The 24003-nt window shown below is 46.1% G+C and overlaps 1 protein-coding gene across 2 annotated transcripts in view; it reads left to right on the top strand.

Annotated features, from left to right (window-relative positions):
• TSPAN11 (tetraspanin 11) overlaps positions 1–24003 on the top strand; it is a 220117-nt gene that overhangs the window by 140443 nt on the left and 55671 nt on the right. Inside the window, exon 9 of one of the 2 annotated variants that reach the window (XM_074935605.1) lies at positions 21784–22833. The exons of the other annotated variant lie outside the window; for it this stretch is intronic. Coding sequence (XP_074791706.1) covers positions 21784–21843 — 60 coding nt within the window. The 3' untranslated portion in view covers positions 21844–22833. Of the gene's footprint in view, positions 1–21783; positions 22834–24003 lie in introns of those variants that run through there. 2 annotated transcript variants of the gene reach the window in all.

Below are 24003 nucleotides of genomic sequence, written 5' to 3'. Positions count from 1 at the left end.
AAGCTGATCCATGTCTGAATATTACTGTTATTATTATAAGAGTCACAGGCTTCAAAGCACTTTACAGGATTGCAACCATCTGTATATACAGGTAGCCATTGCTTCACCCACCACCAAATTGCAAATTCCTCTGGGGTGGAATTCTGCAACCAGGAGCGAGCATTCCCAACAAAATAAACTAAGCTTTAAGGTAAGAAATGAAGATTGTATTACCAAGAAAAAGCAACTATTGGGAATTTTCAGTAGGCAGAATGCAATTACCCATGCTGGAATTTGGCCAGCATACTGGGATCTAAAATCCTTCCATTGCTAAAAGTGCAAAGGGAATAATGAGTAGGACTTGACTTCTATGGGCATTTTCCCTAACTAAAAGCTGCACGATTATTTTAGCTCAGACTGAAGTTTTCCTCCGCTTGCCATGTAAGTGGGTTACATTGTTAAGTTCAGCACTTATCAGGTAGGTTATGAGTGCTTTATCAGAAGTTATCTACCCCAACTAATCCTTCGCACAGTCCACTGGCCATTTGCTTCTCACAATTGGGAAGGATGGATGTAATCACAGTTGTAATCAGTGGAGAGAGGCGATCTAGCCAGCTGCTGCTTCCATCTAAGAGAATGAATATTTTCAAGATGTGCAAGTGGAGTTGTTAAGGAGGGACATCTTGTAAAAGTCAACCTTGTGGCTTTCACAGCATTTAGGGACGTTGGCAGGGCACTTTCCACCTTCCTCTAGTCGCTGCAGGAAGGGTAAAGCACAGGAGTGAAGAGGAGGACAGAGCCGCTGGTGCTTCTGAAGGGTCGGGGCTGTGGAGAAAAGATGGTGGAGCTGCTCCTCTGGCTTGGGAGAGTTGAGAGGCAGCAGGTGGGACGATGCAGTGACACTCAGCTTATTATGAAGTGGTTTCATGCAAATCCCCATTTTCCTTTTAGGGAATGTCACTGTAGACAATATTGTGTTACTGCACCACAGAAGGTGAGGATTTAGTTGTATTAAAGTCAGGAGGCTGGATTCTCAAAACAACTTTAATTCTTTCTTCTTGCATGTCGGCTTCGCAACAGGGCTTTCAATACAAGGGCTGGGAATTTTTCTACTACACTGAATCCACACAAGTCCCGTTCCACAGGTTTTCAGGTCCCAAAGCAGCAAAATCTCATAATAATAAATAGCTGTAAGACAACGTAGAAGACTGACAGATGGGTTTTGCTGCCCCTTAATGTCAGATCTCTCTATATCTGACAATCATAGAATCATAGAATATCAGGCTTGGAAGGGACCTCAGGTCATCATCTAGTCCTTATCTATATGCTAGAGGCTGGACAACAGAGTCTTTCTTAGGACTTGTCTACACTCTTCCTGAATAACTCCATATGTAGACAAGCCTTTAGACAGACAGACAGAGGCAGACTGTCTCTTCCCGCTGCTAGTTGTTGCACCATCTAGGCACTGCTGGGCACTACCTCCTTTTAACAACATAACTGGCTTCCCTTATGACATTTGATTTTACTCACCAATATAGTCTATTTTATGTAGCTCTCCCTTTTTTAGTATCACTGTTGCCTAGAGTGAGTTCAGTTTTTCAGTATTTCCACTGATGGAGCCTCAATGCCCTCTCATGGCAGCTGTTCCACTGTCAAATTGCTTTTTCAGAGAGCTTTTCTTTCTCAGTAAGTGAAACTTGTTCCTTTCTATCTACAGGCCATTACTTTTTATACTACAGTTGTGGTTACTCTCAGACTGAGACTTACCCCTCCTTTGTATCTCTTTTTTATCATTTATTTACATAGCGCTCTCATATTACTCTCTCTTCATAAAAATGTATTATGGAAAACAGTACTGACATGGGATTGACTCAGTCCATCAGAGTTCAGGGTTTTTTCACATTTATGGATGCACAGCTGTTGTTCTTCTCAGTTATGCAGTTTCCTTTACTCTCATTGGTATAATGTATCTGTTTTTTGCAAAATCATTTACAATTATATTCCCATCATTTTACAGTATGCAGATTCCTTCACTCTGATTGGCTGACGGACATTATACTTTGGAGATTTCTCTCCCATAGTGTGAACATGAAAATCTCTTGATTAGCTACTATAATCCCTCTGCTCTGGGTGGCCCCATACTCAGAATTTTCAAGCTCCTGGCCAGCCACAATGACCTTACGTCAGTTTCTCATGCCTCGCAGTTTTTTGCTTGGATGTACATTTTCACTTCCCTATTAATGTTTTCTTTTTTTATTTTAAAATTAGGAAAAACGAAGTGTAACACAGACAGGCAAAATGAGGTACGGTATCCTGTAGTTCGGAACAGGCGTTATCTTTTCTTGGGACACTATTAAACTTAATTATTGTAATATTTAGCACTTTACAGCTTCAAAGCTCTGGCCAAACATAGCTCTTGGAGCCTAACACAAATCTGTAGGCAAGTAAGTCCTATCCCCATTTTAAAGACAGGGGAACAGATACATAAGGCCTGGATTTCATAGGTACTGAACACCAATGGCTCCCACTGACTTCCTTTGGAGTTGTGGGTACGCAGCACTTTTGAAAATCAGGCCCAGAGAGGTCAAGGGCTAAATTGTGCCTTTCAGGTACAGCCACTCCAAGGTCAGGAGCTGTTAGGGTTCAGCCTTGAGCGGTGCAGAGCCACACTGCTCCAGGGGAAAGCTCAGGGAGGCACAATTTAAACCCTGCTTCCTGGTGTATAGGAGAAGTTTGCAGTCCGTATGTGAAGCACCCCCACAAGTCCACACATCCTACATTAGTGATGTGCACTCTCCAGGCATGCTCACAAGGAACAGTCTCTGCTCTCCCTCAAGTGCCGGGACTTCTGTTTTGACTGGCCTTTGTACAGGGCATGCAGGAGGCTCTGTCTGCCCCTCCCTGCACAGCCATGGAAGCCCAGTCACTGGTCATATGTGACTTTTTGCAAGACTATACAGTGAGGCAAGTGAAGAGCTGCCATTAAAAGTGCCGGAAGCACAGTCCTGTACACAGCCCATAGACTTTGCTGCCTTTCTGCAGTGGATGGATAACATGCAAGGTGTGGCTTCCACAAACAGCATTCAAAAACACTTCTGTTTGTGGGTCGGTGTGGGAGAGAGAGACAGAGAGAATAGAATGAAAGGAGAGAGAGAGAGAGAGAGATTTTGTGCCTGGTTTCAAGCACAACAGCCAAGCAGTTCAATCCACACTCATTTTGCCTTGGGATAACCCATTCAAACCAATCCTCATTCCTTGCATGGAGTCTCTGGTCTCAAAAAGTTGGGAGTAACCTAGGCTATATCATGTAATAAATGACAAAGGTCTCAGTAAGGAGATGCAGACCGCGGTGGAAATAACTGTTCCCTTTTAAACCTACGCCTAAGAGGGTTTTCTTTATAGCCATTGCTAAAATCTTTGAAGATCACCAGCAAACGTGAAATGCCTTATTACAGAAAGGCAGCTTTGAAAATCTCAGATGAGAGGATTAGGAAACCTACTTCCCATTTATTTTAATGGGAATTGGGCATCCAAATACCTTAGGTCACTTTCAGAATCTCAAGTTAAATTTCCAAAGTGTGCTGAATATTCCCAATAGCTGGGATGAAGGTGGCATTCAGTACATTACCGAGAAGCTCACTTGGCTTGCTTTTTTTAGGTCCATACTCCATACTGCTGTCCAGGTTCCACTCCAGCGCAATTCTGTCGTTCTGATGGCATAGCTACCACAGAACTTTACTGGGGCAGAGAGCCAGCTGTAAGGCATCAGGCAAGTTTATTTGCCGGGGTTTTCCAAAATATTCATATTTATTATTCACTGAGTAGATGCCGCCGTGTACTCTACTTAGGTGTGTGCACACCTAGCACACTAGAGCCAGAGTACTTTGCCTAGCAATACCCGAGGGGCAATGCTCATGCCCTGCAACCCTAACCCCTCCTCCGGCTCTATAAGGGTGGTGCCACTGCAATCCTCCCCATTCCTTCTCACTGCCCACGGCTAGAGTCAGAGCTCCGTGTGGTGGTTTCCTCCTCATGCTTTTGGTCTGAGACAGTAGTTAGTAGTACCTTAGTTTAAGTGTTATTTTAGTATAGCAATAGTAGTTGGCTGCCCTGTGCGATGCTTCCACCAGGGGTCAGGCATTGTCTGTTGTGTGTGTGTGGGGGGGGGGGGGGGTCATCCCCAACAGCGATCCCCACACAAGGTGCTTGTTGTGTCTCAGTGAAGAACGCATTAAAAAGCAGTGCTCCATATGCAAGTCGCTCACCAAGAGGACTCAGGTGGCAAGAGACTTGTGGCTGAAGCAGACCTGCTGGAACAGTCCAAGAGGTCCACGTCTGATCGGCAGTCACCCATGCTCAGGAGTCATTCTCCTTCCTCTGGTACAGGAATTAAGAAGTCCCATAAAATGAATCGGGACCATTCCGAGGCTGGGGGAGATTTCTCATCTTCTAAGAGGAGTGCTGACCAGTACCGTTCTCCCTTTGGCACATGGGAAGGAACAGGTCTGTCCCCACCCACTCCCCAGTACTGCACTGAGAGCAGCAAGAACCCGTACCATCGACTCCGGTTCCGGCCCTGGGGTATCCGTTGAGTCTGGTACTGATGACGTCAACACCGATGCCAACTGTCTCCATGCTGGCAGCATATCAGGAGGCATCAGACCCGCTTTGCCTCTCAGTCCCAGACTCTCCACTGGTTCAAGAGTTCACTGGTGTCATGACTTCTACCACCTCATCCTCTGTTGTGCCCTGCAGCTCGCACCACCCAGGCCTCAGACTGGGGAGTCGAGGCTTGCACGAGGCCCAGTACCATCGGTATTGAGAATGGCATCTGTCCTGCATTCAGGACAGGAACTCCTGGCCCAGTGCCAGCTGGCCACCAATGCCTTATCCATATGCCCAGTGGCCTCCTTAGGATGCTCCTCAGTCCCTGCAGTCTCGCTTCTTGATCCGCTCCAGAGCGAGATCACCAGATCTGACAGTGACTTCCTCTCCCAAACCATCTCAGCTGCAAGCAACCCCTGAGCCCATTCCTCCTGGACCTCCAGGGGTATTCAGACCAGATCCTGTAGTGTAGTGCAAGAATAGGACCATGGCTTAAATTCAGCCAGAGCTGTTCAGGGCAACACTCTGGTAAATATTTTCCCTTGACTCCAGCCTGTTGCTGTTGGTTCTCAGCCAGAGGTCCTCAGCCCTCTGGAGGGCCGTGAGCCAGTTGCAGGGGATCCACAGGGCTCCGCAAGGCTGAAGCCCTGAGACCCTCTACCCGCAGCTGAAACCAGAGCCCCAAATGGGAGGGGGAGTATGGGGAGCTCCGGGAAATACTCAATGAGTATTTAAGTCCTGAATAGGACCCATAGCTTGCTCAGGAAACCTCCTCCTCCCTAGTTGACTCTACCATGCAGGAATTGTCTTATCCCTCTGTGCCTGAGGACTTCAAGGCATACCCGGCCCTCCTGAGGTATAGGGTCACTACTTTGGGTATCCAAAGGCACAATCCCTGCAGGAGAATACACATAAGATACTGGATATTCTCCAATCATGAGCTCCTGGGAGAACAGCCCTCCCAATAAATGAGGCTCTTTTGGGACCTGCAAAGGCCCTGTGGAATTCTCCGGCTGCATTGCCTCCCACAGAGAAACATTTGGAGAAGCGGCACTTCATTCCCATACAGGGTTTTGAGGGTTACTTCTCCCACCCTGCCCCTAACTCTCTGGTGGTAACTGCAGCAAATGACAGGGCACAGCAGGGAAGGTATTAGTCCACCCCTAAGAACAAAGAATCCAAGAGAATGGATTTAATGGAGAGGAAGATTTATACCTTCTCTTCCTTGCAAATGTGCATCGCAAACCAGCTGGTATTGCTCTCTAAATATGACTGTCAATTGGGCAGCCACGTCTAAGTTCATGGACCAGTTGCCAGAACTCTCTAGGCATCTAGTGCAGAAGACTGTACAGTGGCCAAAACCTCCTTGCCCTTAGCTCTGGCCATGGCGGATGCCACAGCCAGAATCTATCACCTGCATCATCATCCCTTGGACAGTATGATCTGACTTCCTCTGCTGATCCTGGACTCTTTTATGGAGATAGATGGTTCAGGACAATGTGTGCCAGGGCGTTCCCTTTGTGCAGTCCGTACCAACCTGGATTGATTGTCACCAGGGCCTCCTTAATAGGTTGGGAAGTGGACTCAAGGCCTGTGGTTGGAACCGGAAGCTTCTCTGCATATCAGTGGTCCTGGAACTTCGTGCCATCTACAATGCCGGTCAGGCCCTTTGAGATCACATCAGGGACTCGGAGGTGCATATCCTTACTGACAATATCACTATGATGTATTATGTGAACAAATGTGGGGAGCACATTTCAATGTGCTGTGTCAGGAGGCAATCAAGTTCTGGCAGTTTTGCACTGGCAAAAACATTGCCCTTGTGGCTGATCACTTGCCGGGGATCCAGAATCACGTGGCAAATCACCTCAGCAGAAATTTCTCCCTGAATCACAAATGGTCCCTGAAGCCCAGCATCTTGTAGCCCAGTTTTGCAGTGTGGAGCATCCCAACAATGAGCCTGTTTGCCACAAGAGACCACAAGAAATGCCAGCTTTTCTGCTCCTGAGTTTTGCAAACTACGTGATAAGCATTGCCTGGTGGACTGGTTAAAGACCTGTGAGTCAGGAGCTCTAACCTGGCCCTGATGCTCACCTTCTTTGTAACCTTGGGCAGGTCACTTAGACTGTAAGCTCTGTAGGGCCAGGCCTGTCTTTATTTGAGTGTCTTGTACAGCACTGAGATCATTAACACACAACGGTGAGGATTCATTATTAATGTTCAGAAAATGCCAACATATTTATACTGCACCAGGAGCCCCATTCCGCCACCCTCTCTCCGGCCAGGGGAGCTGGTGAAAGTGATGATAGACTGGCTTCTCCACATATGTGGCTTGAAGCCTCCACCCCAACTCTGTCACGCGTTGGCGACTTCCCATTCCCACCTGCCATGACGCCTCCCAGTCAGCTACTCTACACAAGCTCTCAAGTAAGTCCCCCCCGATACACTTAGTATGGGATTTTCTAAAGCACTCAGTGTTGGCCTAACTCTGCTCCCACTGAAGTCATCGATTACCATTGAGCAAGAGTTACACCAAAGCTGAGCACTTTTTAAAATCCCACCTCCAGAGTCAAATACACAGAGTAAGGTGAAGGAGGAATGGGTGCATTTTTTTCCCTTTCCCTTACTCCCTGGCTGCCAAGCCCTTCTTGTGCCTAACACCACGACCCCACTGATACTTTCTGTGTGCTCACCATGACACGCGTGCCATATTGTCATTTTGGAAAGCTGGCCGCACTGTTGGTCAGTGGTGGTGCATCACTGACTAACCAGGAGGCCAGATGCTTAAATTTCAAGGCTGGCTCTCAGCTAGCTTGCAATAAACAGCCATTGGAGCTATGTGAGCTCCTGCCACCTCACAGGGAGGGGCAGTTGGAGCACTCTCATCCCTGGTTGGAACATAAATGTTGTCATGGATGGTCGTGGCCCTGCATGAAGAAACGTTCTTTGATGATGCAATGGGCCTTGGAGCTAGGAATTTACTGGATTATTTGTATTGAGCAGTTTACACATAAACCCCTGAATACAGAGGCTGCGATTTTCAAAGGAACCAAAATGAGTGAGGTGCCCAAATCCCACTGAAATTCAGAGAGAGTTGGGTGCCTAACTCCCTGGGGATTTCTAAAGGACTTTCAATGGGATTTTGGTAGCTAACTGCCAGGCTTACATCTTAAAATAAAAATGAAGGCTTTAAGCTGAAATTGCTACTTTATTATTTCCCCAGGTTTCTTTTAACCCCAGATTAAAATAAAATAACATAAACCCTGACTCTGCCTGCGGGCCTTTGACATGCTGTGCTATACTCTGCATAATCCTACAGCTGCCAAACACGTTAACTCAGTCAGACAGGGCCTATGGTATTGTGCCAAGGAAGCATTATCAGGTGTAGGCCATTAGGGGTGATGATTAAGAGGAACGTAAATTATGTGATCTTATTTCAATTCCATTTCCATGAAACATGTCTCACAGCACCTCCTTACACTCCAGTGCGTTAACTACAGAGACCTTCTAATAAGAATCAATCATTATTAAATAAAATGCTGCTTTTGCCCCTCTGAGGCTGTGTGTTTGATCTAGTTCTCCTTACTATGTACTTGTTTATATGGCACCATCAGTTCAGTTTTGGAGCCCCTCACAGACAATGGATTTATCCCCACAGCACCTCTGTGAGGAAGGGAAGCATCACGCGCCTCCTTTTACAGATGGGGAACTGAAGCATGGACAGGTTACATGACTTGCCCAAGGTCACCCAGCTGCAAGTTTGACCGGAGCCACAACAGAGTCCTGTTCTTTTGAGTAGAGCTGGTTGAAAAATGTCCAGCAAAACTTTTTTCTGTCAAAAAAAATGCCGATTTGTCTAAACCAAAATGTTTCATGGAAACAAATTTTGATGAAAACTTCATTGGGAACTGTCTCAATTCCAGACTGCAGAAGGAGGGAGAAAGACGGAGAGAATGGAGGAGGAGAGAGATGGAAAGAGACTCCTGAAGAGCATAACAGGGGTTCCCCCACTGTAGTACGTGTGACATCTCTGGGGGTATGCAGGCGCAATTGTGTAATGGTGGATTTTATTGATTATTTTATTTATTGCATTTTCATAATAGGCTAACTCAGATGAAGCTTTAAAACTCTGTGGGAATTTATTATTTAAAAAATGGTAGTTAATTTACTTCAAGATGTACCAGTGAGAACACAGATACACAGAGATGCTGACGTAGAGAGCCCTCACCTCCAGTCTCCATGCAGAGTGGGTTCAGTTGCCCAGCAAGTGTTCAGTCTAACTGAGCTCAGAACTTAGCAAGCGGGGGGGGGGGGGCGGAGTTTTCAGTTTTCTGAACTGTGTTCAGTTTTATACGTCGCACTGTAACTATATCTGTATGTAACAGTGAAATATGGACGGATGACTAAAAGCAGGTAGTGTTAAGAAGAACACCCAAAGTATCGTGATGAGAAGGGTAGGAGTATGCATGCAGCTGGTAGATCTGGAAGGGGGTACACAATAAGAAAAGTTTTGGAACCTCTGACCTACAGGTAGGGCACTCACTTGGGATGTGGGGAGGCCCAGGTTCAAGTCAGGCAGAGCAGGGACCTGAACTCATGGCCTTCACCTGGGATGTGGGAGACCCAGGTTTTATTCCCTGCTCTGCCTGATTTGGAGCAGGGGCTTCAACCTGAGTTCTCTACATCCTAAGTTAGGTCCCTGTCCACCCTACTATTCTGGGCTGAAGAGTGTCTCTCACCCTTTTTTTTTCCATGACAAATTTCAAACAGTCTCATTCTGCTGCAGAAAGAAACCAAATTTCAAAACCTCAAAACCATTCATGAAACAGAATTGTTGTTTTCCAGACAGCCTTTTTCCTGAGTCCCACTCCTGGGTCTTACCCGCAAGTCTCCTTACTTTCCCTAGCTTGAACCTGGTTGGAGCAGTTGAATGTGTGATCTGAGGCATTCTTCTCCCACATGCAGGTGGACGAGAGCAGCATGATGGAGATTGTGGTTCTTAATCTTTTTCTTGCTCCATTAACGAATTTTAGTTTTTCTTCTTTTGAAACACTTAGGTTTCAGCCACAGTTAGGCAGTGAAATTCCCCCAGGAGCTTGCTCTGAACTTCAGCGCTGCACACAAAGCTTCATCGGTGTCTTCTTGGTGATGGTAGACAGGCCACTGGGACAAATGGGAGGAGACGCTAAAACACAGGGATGTAAGAGTCTTCTGCACACTCTCAGCCTAACCACAAGCTGCCCAGCACATAGAAAGTGCCTTCAGTCTTTTTAATTCATCGGGTGTGCAGCTTGGAGGGATTTCCGGTCACATAATGTAAAATACTGATCATTCCACTTAACCTTGGACGATAAGGTGGATAGAAAGCTGGCTAGATTGTCGGGCTCAACGGGTAGTGATCAATGGCTCCATGTCTAGTTGGCAGCTGGTATCAAGTGGAGTGCCCCAAGGGTCGGTCCTGGGGCCGGTTTTGTTCAATATCTTCATAAATGATCTGGAGGATGGTGTGGATTGCACCCTCAGCAAGTTTGCAGATGACACTAAACTGGGAGGAGAGGTAGATACGCTGGAGGGTAGAGATAGGATACAGAGGGACCTAGACAAATTGGAGGATGGGGCCAAAAGAAATCTGATGAGGTTCAACAAGGACAAGTGCAGAGTCCTGCACTTAGGACGGAAGAATCCCATGCACCGCTACAGACTAGGGACCAAATGGCTAGGCAGCAGTTCTGCAGAAAAGGACCTAGGGGTTACAGTGGACGAGAAGCTGGATATGAGTCAACAGTGTGCCCTTGTTGAAGAAGGCCAATGGCATTTTGGGATGTATAAGTAGAGGCATTGCCAGCAGATTGAGGGACGTGATCGTTCCCCTCTATTCGACACTGGTGAGGCCTCATCTGGGGTACTATGTCCAGTTCTGGGCCCCACACTACAAGAAGGATGTGGAAAAATTGGAAAGAGTCCAGCGGAGGGAAACAAAAATGATTAGGGGACTGGAACACATGAGTTACGAGGAGAGGCTGAGGGAACTGGGGATGTTTAGTCTACGGAAGAGAAGAATGAGAGGGGATTTGATAGCTGCTTTCAGCTACCTGAAAGGGGGTTCCAAAGAGGATGGATCTAGACTGTTCTCAGTGGTAGCAGATGACAGAACGAGGAGTAATGGTCTCAAGTTGCAGTGGGGGAGGTTTAGGTTGGATATTACGAAAAACTTTTTCACTAGGAGGGCGGTGAAATGCTGGAATGCGTTACCTAGGGAGGTGGTGGAATCTCCTTCCTTAGAAGTTTTTAAGGTCAGGCTTGGCAAAGCCCTGGCTGGGATGATTTAATTGAGGATCGGTCCTGCTTTGAGCAGGGGGTTGGACTCCTGAGGTCCCTTCCAACCCTGATATTCTATGATTCTATGAACCTTTCACTCCACCTTTGTTTCCTTTTCCTATTTATGCCTCTCCACTGTCTGCTGTCCTGTCCATTCTGCACAAGTATTTTTTGTCTGCCTGAGATACAGCATCATTCTAATAGGCAGCTAGAGCAAAGAAGTAGGAAGTGGAACTCCAGGATTCTATTCCTGCCTCTGCCACGGTTGTGCTTGTGTGACTTTGGGCAAGTCACGTCACATCTCTGTGCCTCTGTTTGCTCAGTAAAATGGGGATAATCGCTCCCAATGGGGTCTTAGGGTCCATTAGCGTCGTTACTTCAGTGGACTTTGGCTCAGCCTTCGAAGCACAATTAGTTGCTTTGAGATACACTGTGCCTTTCATCTGTGCAAGTGAAAAGCAGTAGTGGTAGTATTCCCTTTTAGCTGAGCCTAGTACGCCCGCGTGTTCTTAAGCATGTTATCGCACATGTTGCGCCCGGTCCATACATGTCATTGTTAACTACTGTCATGAGTCTCTCAGGGCTTACATATTTACGATTTGGAGAGTATTTGCTCAATTTAAAATGTACATGATTTGTTTCCCTGATCTGAAAATCAAGCTTTGTGGTTCTGGCTGTGAAGCCATCTCCGGTAATAAAGATCCTGCAATCAGAATTCAGCTGCTAATCATGCTGCTACGGGAGAGTAGGCTCTGCAGGACTCAAGGTACTAAAAATGTCTGTCAGTATAGAAGGCAGTGTGAACCACAGACAAAGAAGGCACAAGAAGGTACCATTTTATTGCCGAATCCTACAATACCTACCTCTGGGCATAGACCAACACGATCAGAAGTGACTAGTGATTTTGCAAGCTTCAGTATTTGGGTGCTCAAACCTTAAAGGGGTTAGATTAGATGATGGGTGGGCAGCACCCAAAATCAGTAGTTACTTCTGAAAATCTTGACCGTAGGTACTTAGGAGGGTAATTCTCATTGAAACTCAGTGGGACTTAGACTCAAGTCCCTAAGGGTATGACTGTGCTGCAATTAAAAACCCGCAGCTGGCCTGTGCCAGCTGACTCGGGCTCACAGGCAAAGTGTCTGGTTAACCCTGCAGGGTCCTAGAGCTTGGTCTCCAGCCCGAGCCCAGATGTCTGCCCCACAATTAAACAGCCCCTGAGCCTGAGCCCCACGAGCTGAAGTCAGCTGGCATTTGCCAGCCACAGGTGTTTAATTGCAATAGACACATACCCTAGGTCACTTTTAAAAATGGAACTTTGACTTAGGCACTTTTGAGACCTTTAGCTTGTATATGTACCTTCTTTATGGTCTCTTTGGGCTCATCAGGTATTAGCTGGACTGAACATGTTTTTGCTGCGCTTTTGGGTATCGTTTCCTGTCAATACAGCACTCTACTAATGCTCCTATGTTCCGGTATGACCATCTGTGTGTTCGTTTTTTCCTCTTTATCGCTATGTAACTCATCCACTCATTTTCAGCTTTAAGGAGCGCTTCCCTTCCTGTTATGCACTGGAGGCAAAAAAATCAGTGCCATTCACCTGCTTACTTCCTTATGCTAAGGCAAACTTCATTTTCTTCTACTTCCCTAGGTGATAACTAGAACTGTGCCAAAGTAGAGGTGGGGGTGGGGTGCTTTAGTTTAAAAATTTCACCATTTTCATTTCAGGCAGTTTCGTGTCACTGAAAATTCATTTCTCTGCAAAATATTGAGTGTCTGGTTTGCACACTCAGAAATTTCAGCAGCCATGGAATATTAGCTGTCTGATTTTTTTCTTTGGTACATTGTAAGTGAGGAAAGAGGGCAGGAAAGACAGGGTGAAATATATGGCGCGACTACTGCTGACTCTCCCATCTCCCTGCCCCCAAGTTTCTTCGGTCAAAGCTGACCCAGCGATGCTCATCCATAAATAGCCAGTGGTTTGACCCCTGGGCCACATGCCTGTTGAGATTTAGAGCTAGATTATCACGTCATGACCTGCAGCATATTGTTCTGCTGCCCCACAAGCAACCTGGGGAAAAGTGTGACTGAAAGGGTCACAATCTCTCTCCCAGACTCCCCTCTGTTTCCAGGAAGAAAGAAATTGCATCAGGCCTATACTTGGTATGTTGGCCAGCTACACAGGCAAGCACATTAGCATTAGAGCCAAAGCTCTGTATACTCCCCAGCCCCTCTTACCCACCTGTGCAGGGGGAGAGGTAGCCATTCTGTGAAGTTTGATTCCCCACTCTTGCTTCAATTAGTGCTATGGGTAGTCCACACAAATGCACCCCGCCTTACTTGCTTGCATAGCCATGTTGAGCCTTAGCAAGTTGTGTTGTGTGTCCATTGAGAACAGCAATAAATCAAGTGCCATCATTTTTTTTTTTTTTTTACCAACTTTTCATTAAGCAAGAGGGCCATGAAGTGTTTACAGTGGAGTTTATGCCAAGCAGGGACTAGATCAGAAGAGGTGAGCTTACCTCAGGAGCAGGCGGAGTAAAAGAGCAGTCAGCGTTTAGATGCAGAAGTATATTCACAATTGCACATACAGAAGAGCATCTGCAGCAGCAACAGCAGCAAATCTGGCCTGTTCCTTACCAGGATGCAATAATGTTCTCATGTCTTAGGCCTGGCTCATGCACAGTGAGGGGTGAGACTAAAACAAAATAATAAATTCAGGTGGTGGCAAAGTTATAGACCTTCTGATCCGATTTGCAACCAAGCTCACTTTTCAGTGTTGAAAATGTGCAGGCAAAGTATTACTGAATGTGTCCCGTGTGCTCAATTATACGCTGCACCGAGCATATGCTCTACTTACATACTGGGGTGAGATGCATAGCTTAAGTTCTCCATATACACACTGGTTGTTAGAGTTGGCCACCATTTCCCACTGCTTCATTGTGAACGGTAAAAACAGTCTTTTTCTCCATTAAATAAGTCTCACTCTACTTCTAGCAAGTTCTTTTTTTGAAAAAAACCAAAAACCCGGTAAATTGCTAATGTTTCTCATTTCTTTTTTCAAATATTTTGCACACCTCTAATTATACGGGAAAGTCATAGTCTAGCTCTTATTCTAATTCAGTTCAACCACCTCACTCTTGCCCTCCAGTGGCTTATCATCCAGAAATGGCAATGGTCAGCAAACCTGGGAGTTTTCAGGAGCTCTTCTGATTTGTCACGCATCACGGATAAGGTCTTTCACAGCTTGATATCTGCTACGGTGCACTCTGCACACCCATGGCTTTTCTAATCCAATCAACAAACAAGTGCTCGAACTGATAGGAATGAACAACAGACAAGGAAGCATACAAAGCACAATCAAGCTCCACAGGACATTTATCCCGTAGCTTCACCCCCACCAAAGTCTAAATAAAGACTTAATGCCTTGTATAATACAGCGTCACTCTGCTTCTGCCTTTCTGTTGTTGACCTCTCAAAGTTCAAGCTCACATCCAAAATCAGTGCTGTAGATTGTAAGAGGAACTGCCTCCTCCTATCACTGATATGCATGTTTCTTTTATTCTGCATGTCTAACAATCATTTAGGAGGATGGTGCATTCCATGCTGTTTTAATTCTCATGAAGTTTTAATATTCATTTTATAAGGTTACACTTTGTCCCCACAAAACACTTGTTTTGCAGCAGATGATGTTTTCTCATGCTTTGCTTTCCAGCTGCCTAAATTCAAGCTAGTCTGTTAATCTTGAAGAGTTGTTTGGTGTGGTAGAAACAAGCTCTATGCCCATTTGATGCCAAAGCTGAATGTGAATGCACTTGCGTGGAGTTTTTTATGAATCAACCATAGCTCTCTTTTCCAAGGCCAGTTGCTGCTTTAATGGCGCATTCACTATGGTCCCTCAGTATAGTCCATAATGGGAGTCCTTCCATCAACTATGATGGGCTTCAAATGAGGCCTGTGTACCTACCTCACCTATAGCAGGCATTGCAGCCATGAAAGTGGCACTAAATAGGCCAGGTGAGGGGTGGAGAAATGGGGTCTATCCAGACAACTTGCAAGAAAGATAGTACTTGATTTCATGAATCTCAACATTGTCTAGCTTCCGCTCAAGTAGGCAATTATTTTCCTGATGTTAAATAAAGTGTAATCAATGTTTAATTTTTATTTTTCAAATGGCAGAAAGAAGCCAAAGGTTGTATCTTGGATAGTCAGGTGAGAGAAAACTCCCAGGCAGTTTAGGTTCCCACTGTTCTCTCTGAGGAGTAGTTTATCTACAGAGAAAGCAATAGGATTTAAGAAAGTAATATTGTACAGTTTCAAAAACCCAGTTACAGTAGAGTCTTGCTCATTTGTGCTAACGACTGCACTGTTGTGAATAACTGACTTGTGCAAATTAGAACCAGCCTCTGAAACCCTTACTCACATTGAGTAGCAGCTTGCTGCTCAAGCAGTCCCATTGAAGTCAATTCAATGATTAGTGTGCTTAAAGTTAAGTACGTGTTCAAGTGCTTTGCTGGATGGGAACCTTTGTGTGGTTCTGCTGAACTGTAAATGAATTTGTATTCATTTTGAAGACTGAATGATTTAAACTATCGAAACAGCTGCTCGCTATTTTAATTTCCTTATTTTATCATCAAAGGGTGAAAACTTTTGATGCTCTCTCTGTTTCCAAACACGCAGCTATGTGTAGGAAAAGCCCAAATTGCTACTTTCCTGTGGTCAGCTCCAATCCTTGTCGCAAGGAAATTAGAGATTGTGTCATGTGCTAATTTCGAATGAATAGGGGGCAGCTAGTTCAATCCTTTGACATTATTGTACTGAGCTAATCTGCCCAATCCAATCTAACTTGTTTTCCTGACTGTTTTTGTTTATGGTGTACTAGCTGCTTGGTGCAGGCCTGACCACCTGTTTTATCTATATTCTCTATAAGGAAGAGGAAGAAGATGCGTATTCTGTAATGTGACTGGTTAGCCTTCTTTACCCCTACTATGGTATGGTGCATGTGCTATTCTTTTAAATGCATGCCTGGGAATGCTCCTGTGGCTTGTGACCATCTTGCATGATTCTTTTTGGTTTTCTTGGATGCTTGGTAAAAGGCGTTGGCTCTTTCTGCGCTGCACAACCTATAACTGAAAGGCGAGCTTGCAATGGCTTTGCATGTGATTTGCCTGCCTTTGTGGAGTTGTGTAAGAGCAAATAAGCACTAAGGATTATTAAATGTTTGTAAAACATAACATAGGGCCTAATGTTGCAAACCTACCCTTCCAAGACCAACCCTTACAGGAGCAATTCCACTGAAGTCAATGGGTCTACAGTGGCTCCCTTTTACTTTTGAATGGCTTTTGTAGCTAACTAACAGTACAGGAATGTTAGTAGAATTCTCCAAGTATTCCTTTTGCTATCGGGATTACGGCCATAACCTTACCTAATTGCAAACGCCAAGAGCTTAGCAGGATTCCAAAAAAAGGATTGGATGTTTATACAGATAATGAGAAGAACCACAGTTACATTAGACAGGATAAAATAAATTACAAGGGATATAAACCTTCATGCTTAGAAATTTTCCCTATGGGCTGGTTATTCCTTAACTGTCCATTTCACAGTTTCTTGTATCTTCCTTGGAATTACTGTCAGCAACAGAATATTGGGCTTATTTTGTATGGCAGTTCATATGGGAGAAATCCTGATCCCATTGAAGTCAGCATCAAAGCACACATTAACTTCAGTGGGGTCTGGATACAACTTTATATTCCTATAAACGTTTAAGGCCACTGTACTCTTTTAAGTAAGGATTCCTCATTGCAGGATCAAGCCCTAAACAAAGACAAAATCTCTTCAATTACCAACAGAACTAATTTGATGATGTTTTTGATGTCAGTAGAACTGGAATAGATTTTCTGGAATTGTCTAACTTTTACTATGAGTTTAATTTTTCTTTTACATGCAATTGCCATAAGGCTTGATTCTTATTAACACTAAGGCCCCTTCACACCCCTCTGGCCTGGGTAAAGGCGCCTTAAAGTGGGAGTAAATAATAATAATAAAGCCTGTAATCATCCTTAGTGACATGGTCCAGTTGGAAATGTCAGTAGTAATATAAATATAATGTCTTGATATTTTTCAGATAATTTTAAGTGTTGTATCCTACTGATTGATCTTGATCAGTTGGGCAGGGATACTAGAAATGTGGTTAGGAATCATACATAAAACTCAGAGGAGGAAAGGAAAAAAGTGAGGTATTTAAAGAAGAATTTGTACTGAAACTCTTGTGTTGGGATGGGAGTCTTCTGAATTGGGAACCTTAAATCCACCTGCAAAGGGTAAGATTGCATATTAAAGATGAATTTTATATGACTGGAGAAGGAGTTCAGCCAGTGGAAGCCCAGAGGAATCAAAGTTATCCTGTTCCAAATGACACAAACTTTTATCGGCGCAATGCATTCTCCATAGGACAGAGCAAAACGCTCACATAGGATATTGAAGTTAATGGAAAGACTCCCAGTGACCCCCTTCAAAAGCAGGGGGAGTCCAGGCTTAATAGGCAGCAGGTTTAAAACAAACAAAAGGAAATATTTCTTCACATAACGCACAGTCAACCTGTGGAACTCCTTGCCAGAGGATGTTGTGAAGGCCAAGACTATAACAGGGTTCAAAAAAGAACTAAAGTTCCTGGAGGATAGGTCCATCAATGGCTATGAGCCAGGATGGGCAGGGATGGTGTCCCTAGCCTCTGTTTTCCAGAAGCTGGGAATGGGCGACAGGAGATGGATCACCTGATGATTACCTGTTCTGTTCATTCCCTCTGGGGCACCTGGCATTGGCCACTGTCAGAAGACAGGATACTGGGCTAGATGAACCATTGGTCTGACCCAGTATGGCTGTTCTTATGTTCAGTTCTAACATGTTCATGAACATTAGCCAAGGTTCACAAGTGGTTAACAAACTTGAACTGATGTTGTGGTTTGCACAGTCCCACTCCCACTGCACAACCACTGCTGTTATTGCCACCGCCACCACTTCAGAACTTCCTAGCGGCCTGCCTTCTCTCCCTCTAGTTTGACTTCCCCTTCGTCATCCTTGCTCTAACAGTTAGACGGTACTTCCTCCCCGAAAATGCATCTGATGGCTGTAGCATCTTATGGAGCGTATTGGGCACCATTACCTAGTATAAGAAAGCGTGACATAATAATTGCTCAACCACCTCTGGCATTAACTTTCCTCTTTGCTGGCAAGTATAAAAAGTGCCATATGTCAAATGTGCTTTTGACTGTTGTTGATAGCACATGAGGTAGCTGGACTTCGAATTTCAAGCAGACGAGCTTTTGAGAACAATTTCAGGTTTTGCCTTTTTGAGCTGCAAAAATTGCTGATCTCGAAAGCAGTACATCCTCACCCAGTTCCTGTTTGCTCAGCAGCCCACAGAGCAGCATGGAGGAGCTCATTAAAGTGTAATAACCCATTAAAGTCAGGCAGCATGAGAGTCAGACCCTGGCTAGTCCCCAAAGCATCATGGAATCTGACCTGCACACAGATAATTACAGAACTTAAAATGAGCCAATAAAGGTGTTGTTTTAAAATGAGTCAGGCAGCAGACAAGGTGGTCGGATCCCTAGCAGGTATCACAGATGCCTTTGGTACAGGACATGTGTAATACATGATGGTAACAGGCATCACAGAATCATAGGCCTAGAAGTGACCTCGAGAGGAAGCAAAACTAAAAAAGGGTCATTCCCCACCCAAAGATGCCAAGGTGATTTCTGTGCATGAGGGGACGGATCCTAAGCCCACTGAAGTAAATTGGAGTCTTTCCATTGACTTCAATGGTCTTTGGATCAGATTATGGCCATCTCATTGTTAACTTGTGTTCCCCATCTCTTTGCTGTATCCACCTGTTGTCTCTCATCATAGACGTAGAGTTCTTATATGTGTGTGTACTGGGCCTAGCCCAATGGGCCCCTGCTCCTTCACTGGAGCACGTAGGTGACACTGCCATACAAATAATAACGAAGCCAGGGCACCAGCAGTAATCAGTTGTGTGCTTTTTTTCAACCCAGTGGTGCGTGGAGCCATCTCTGATTGCCAGGACTGGACCTCAGTCTGAACTCTCTCCTGCAACAAAAAGGTCTTTTTGTTATTTCTGTTTAGAGCCGAGCCTCTGCGTGCAGTCCAGCAGCGCTTTCAGGTTTGTGGGCCAGATTTTCATATACACAAAGGCTGCTCTACAGCGCAGAGAGACCTTAAAGGGGGAGTAAATGACATTTACACTCACTCTAAGGCCCCTTTCCACTCCTAGAGCTGTATAAAGTGGCTTTGGTGTAAATGAGAATCAGGCCCTATGTGTTTACTGTGCACTGTCAAACTAGTAATAAGCTGTCTTGTCTGTGAGTTGGTTGTAGAGGTTTTGCAGCTCCCTCCCTTGCTCAGTTGACAGCTCCCCCGCCCCTTGTCATGGACCTGGAAAACAAGCACCTGCTTCAGCTTCATGGCGATGTTCTGTTTAAATGACCTGCCAAGAAAGTCTGACTGCAATTAAGTTAAGATGTGACCCAGTGCATCAAAGCCTTATTAGTAACAGCAGCTGAGGTAGAAAATGGACGTGACAGCAGATCCACATGCACTGCATGCACATTCAAAGGGCGAATGCCCTGCTTTAGCAAATGAGCAAACTCGCTGAGATTCTCTAGCATTCAAGATGAAATTTTCCCCAGAGCAGAGGCAGCCACTTCAGGGCCCCCACATCACTGAAGTGCTGCATGATAGGGTAGAGATCTGGGCCACATGCAGTGGGAGTAATGGAGTCCTGTTGCGAAGGGGGGGACTGGGAGGGTGAGCCATGCCAGAGGAGCAGACTTCATGCTCAGCAAGGTGCTCATCCCTGCAGGGTCGAGGCATGGGCTGGCCAGAGAGTCCCATCCAGTTTAGGTCCTCTGGTCCTTTGCCCCACAGAGGACTGCACAAGGCCCAACGGTGGCTACCATGACCATCAGACCGAAGTCACTTTTGTGGAGCATCTCCTCAACTGCCCCATAGTCTGGGGAAGAAGACTCCTCACCCGTCTCCCCCACATCTGTCCTATGCCTGGCCTAGCTACAGAGAAAAGGTGCTAGGACCCAGATTTGTGCTTTAGCACCAAATCCCATTCTCAAAGTCAATGAAAATTTGTCATCAATGTCAGCAGGATCAGGATTTGGCCACATGGGTTTAAGTGGTGGGTGTGGCCTGGCCTGGGTCCTCTGCATTGGGCTGATTTACAGCTCAGAAATGCACTAAAGCGTAAAATATCATTTGCACCTTTGCTTGTTTGCTAAGCCCCAAGACCAAGATTCTGTGTCTACTTTCCTCTGAATGACGTTCCAGCTGCCTAACCTAGCTATGGTTAGGCTTCTCTATATGTTCTGTCTAAGCACAGGCAAGATCTGGATTTGAAACGGGATTTTTTTTGCCTAATCTCTGCAGTTCTTTATTAATCTCCATCTCTGGAGATATCCAGAGTTCTGATAATATGGTCAGTGCTCAAGGAACAATCAGATTGGTCTCATAAATTTAAATGAGACTGGTTTGGGGGGTGGTTAAATCATTTTCAACTTGGAAATACTCCTCATCTAATTTTGCCTGGCAGCATGAAAAGTCTCATTCAGCCAAGAAATAAGCCGTAGGGTCAAGGGGGGTGAAAAGGAGAAAGCCAGAGAACCGCATACAAGTCGTGAAAATATATTTTCATTACCAAGTGTCAGCACTGGAACTATAAATAGAATGGTGATGTTAACATTCTGGAGCATGGAAAAATAGCTGCCAGAAATTAACCTACTGTAACAAACAAGACAAAGGTAAGAAAAAAACAGCAGAGGAGATGAATGCCAAGGACTCCAGTCTGGACACAGGTGCTGTCTTTGAGAAATCTGTCGACCTGGCTCTCCTTGACAGGGCCTGATCCCATAAGCCTCCCCCCGCCACGCTCCCAACACCAACAGAAATCATACGTTGAGGAATGAGGATTAGGTGGTTGGTGCTTCTCTTGTCCCACTTTGAAAGGAAATAGCTGACATGCAGATGTGTTGGGGGCAGGACAGCACCTGTGTTTTGGGCAAAGTAGGACAGGCAGGACACCATCCAGCCTCATCTTACCTGTGACTGGACTCCTGACCTCCGTACACCAACAATATCCCCCAGCTGCCAAGCAACGGCAAAGGCTGATCCAATGCAGAGTGCAGAGAGCAAAGTATAGGGGGAAGAGCTGGTTTCCAGCACAGTGTGTGTCAGTCCTGAGTGCAGATGAATGGGAAGAAGCTGAGCAGGGAACAGGGGTCTAAGAGTGCTGGGAGAGCAGGTGGTCAATGAATCTGGTCTGAGATGCTGAGCTGTTAACCCTAATGCTGCCCACACTAAAATCAATGTGGACATTCACACTGACTTCACAGTGGCAGCAGGATGAGATGCATTGACTTAAGTGGGAGTGGTAGCTTTCAGAGCCTCCCAGGATGTGCTCGGCACCTCGCAGGGGTGCAGGTCAACAAGCAGTACCTTACCAGAGCCATCAATTGTCTGGCAGCAGGAAGAAGGGCCCCTGGATGTGAAGTGAGCTTGGGCCTAAAGTCCACCCCTGTGGCGGACATAGAAATCAGGCATCATAAGAGCTCATTTTGTTCTGTATAAGGAATCGTTGTTGCTGACATTTTAGAGTTCTGTTTGTCAATAAGGTATTAATGGAAAAACAAAATCCATATCTGACAGAATGGAAATTTGATTACTATGCAAATAAAAAGGCCTTTTAAAAATTTTCTTTTGGTTCAATGAAATTGGATTAGATCTTCTAAAATGCATTAGTGTTTCCCATCCACTACTGACGTGGAGGAATAATTTATTTTTGTTTTGTTTTAAACACAGAGCTGTGGGATGATTTTTACCTGCTGTCTACACAGAAGAATTAAAATGAACTCCTACTGAAGACTAAAAGTCTCCGCTCTCTTTGCCTTAATGCACAATCTAGAGAAGCAACATTTCAACGTGTATCAGTGTCAGTATTACCTGTGCATGCTTAATGGGCCATATTTATAGCCTCCTTCTCTGTTCATGTTGATATGCCTTAAATTGAGATGAATTTTAGCAAGGTCACTGCCTGGAACACTTTACAATCTACCTTGAAATAATTCTTAACTGAGAAGAGAAAAAAATATTTTCTATTGTTTTTTGGACACGATTTTTTTTTTAAAGCGTTACTACTTTTATGCAGTATGGTTTGTAAAGACATTCTTTTGTAGCTCCACAATCTGCATCATGCAGTAACAGGTTATCCTCTACATAGTCATCCCAGATATTCTTAGTTTAACAGAAATATCTTCATGACTGTAGGATAATGTAACTTGAGCAACTAGCTTTATTTTTGGAAATGGAGGGATTTTTTTATATTTCATAACAATGTCAACTTTTTAGTTTTGTTTTGTTTTTCTTCCCCAGTCTGTGTCTGTCTCCCCCTCCCTCCAGGTCCAACTGAAGCTGCATTGCAGTCACAGCACGTTTTGTGTCAGACAGGGGGTAATAGACTGGCCCTGCTGCCAGAGCTGCACCAGGAATAGCCCAGCAGAGGGTACTAGATGAGTAGACTGGCTGCATTTCAGCTAGATTTGATTTAGAACAATGGTTCTCAGACTGTGGGTCGGGACCCCAAAGTGGGGGCGCCAGGGCTGGCTTAGACTTTCTGGGGCTTGGGGCCGAAGCCCGAGCCCCAGCTCCCAGGGCTGAAGTCTGAGGGCTTCAGCCCTGGGTGGAGGGGCTCAGGTTAGAGCAGGGGCCTCAAACATGTGGGCCGCATTTCCTGCGGCCTGTGCTCCCCCCCGGCCCACCTCCAGGCCAGGGGTGAGCAAACTACAGCCCGCGGGCCGAATCCGACCGGCGGGCTTGCCCCCGCCGCTCCCTGAAGTGGCCGGCACAACGTCCCTGCGGCCGGGGGGGGGGGGCAGAGGGCTCCGTGCATTGCCCTGGCTTCCAGGCACCGCCCCATGCAGCTCCCATTGGCCAGGAACGGGGAACCGCAGCCAATGGGCGCTTTGGGGGAGGTACCTGGAGGAGCAGCAAAAGCAGCGCACGGAGCCCTGTGCCCCCACCCACACCCCTCCCTCCCCTGGGCCGCAGCGACATGGTTCCGGCTGCTGAGCGGAGCTGGCAGGCAGGGAGCTGCCATCCCAGAGCCGCTCTAGGTAACCCCAAACCCCTGCCCTGAGCCCCCCGCCTGCACCCCAACCCCATGCTGCACCCCAACTCCCTGCCCTGAGCCCCCTGCCTGCACCCCAACCCTCTGCCATACCCCGCACTCCCTCCTGCACTCCAACCCCCTGCCCTGAGCCCCCGCCACACCCCGCACCCCTCCTGCACCCCCTGGGGGCAGAGAGGGGGCAGAGTTGGGGTGGGGACTTCGGGGAAAGGGTTGGAATGGGGGCAGGGAAGGGGTGGGAAGAGGCGGGGCAGGGGCGGGGCCTCATGGAAGGGGTGGAGTGGGGGCGGGGCCGGGGGCAGCGGGGGTGGGGGTGTCAGTGATGCGGCCCTCGGGCCAATGTACTAGTCCTCCTGTGGTCCTCGTGGTCATTTGAGTTTGAGACCCCTGGGATAGAGGCCCCCTGCCTGGGGCTGAAGCCCTTGGGCTTTGGCCTCCCGCCCAGGGTGATGGGGCTTGGGCTCAGGCTTCAGCCCCCCCCACACCGGGGGTCCTATAGTAATTGTTGTTATCAGAAGGGGGTCGTGGTGCAATGAAGTTTGAGAACCCCTGATTTAGAAGTATGTTCAATTATAATGTAGGGCCTCTGGGAAGATTTTGAGTAGGAGGCAACAGTGGGAGCGTATCCGCTTTTGCATTGCCTCTTGTTGCTGTTCCATATTTATCCGAAGTGCCTCCGTTACACCTTTTAGCTTTACTGCTTTATTGCAGACTACCAGCACAAACCTAACTGATAGAAGAGGAGATTTTGTGCACAGCTTAGGGATCCTGATTCAGAGGAGAAAAATCTCTTTTTCCAAAGATTCTGAAATACTACACTACATCTTTCATCAGAATAAGATGCATTATATTAACTCCACTTAGGTATAATGGTTATTTTGCTAACGAACCTCATA

The sequence above is a fragment of the Natator depressus genome, chromosome 1 (assembly GCF_965152275.1).
Source record: "Natator depressus isolate rNatDep1 chromosome 1, rNatDep2.hap1, whole genome shotgun sequence".
Lineage (NCBI taxonomy): Eukaryota > Metazoa > Chordata > Testudines > Cheloniidae > Natator > Natator depressus.
The sequence above is the reverse complement of the archived record's forward strand: the minus strand, read 5'-3'. Positions and strand labels throughout refer to the sequence as shown.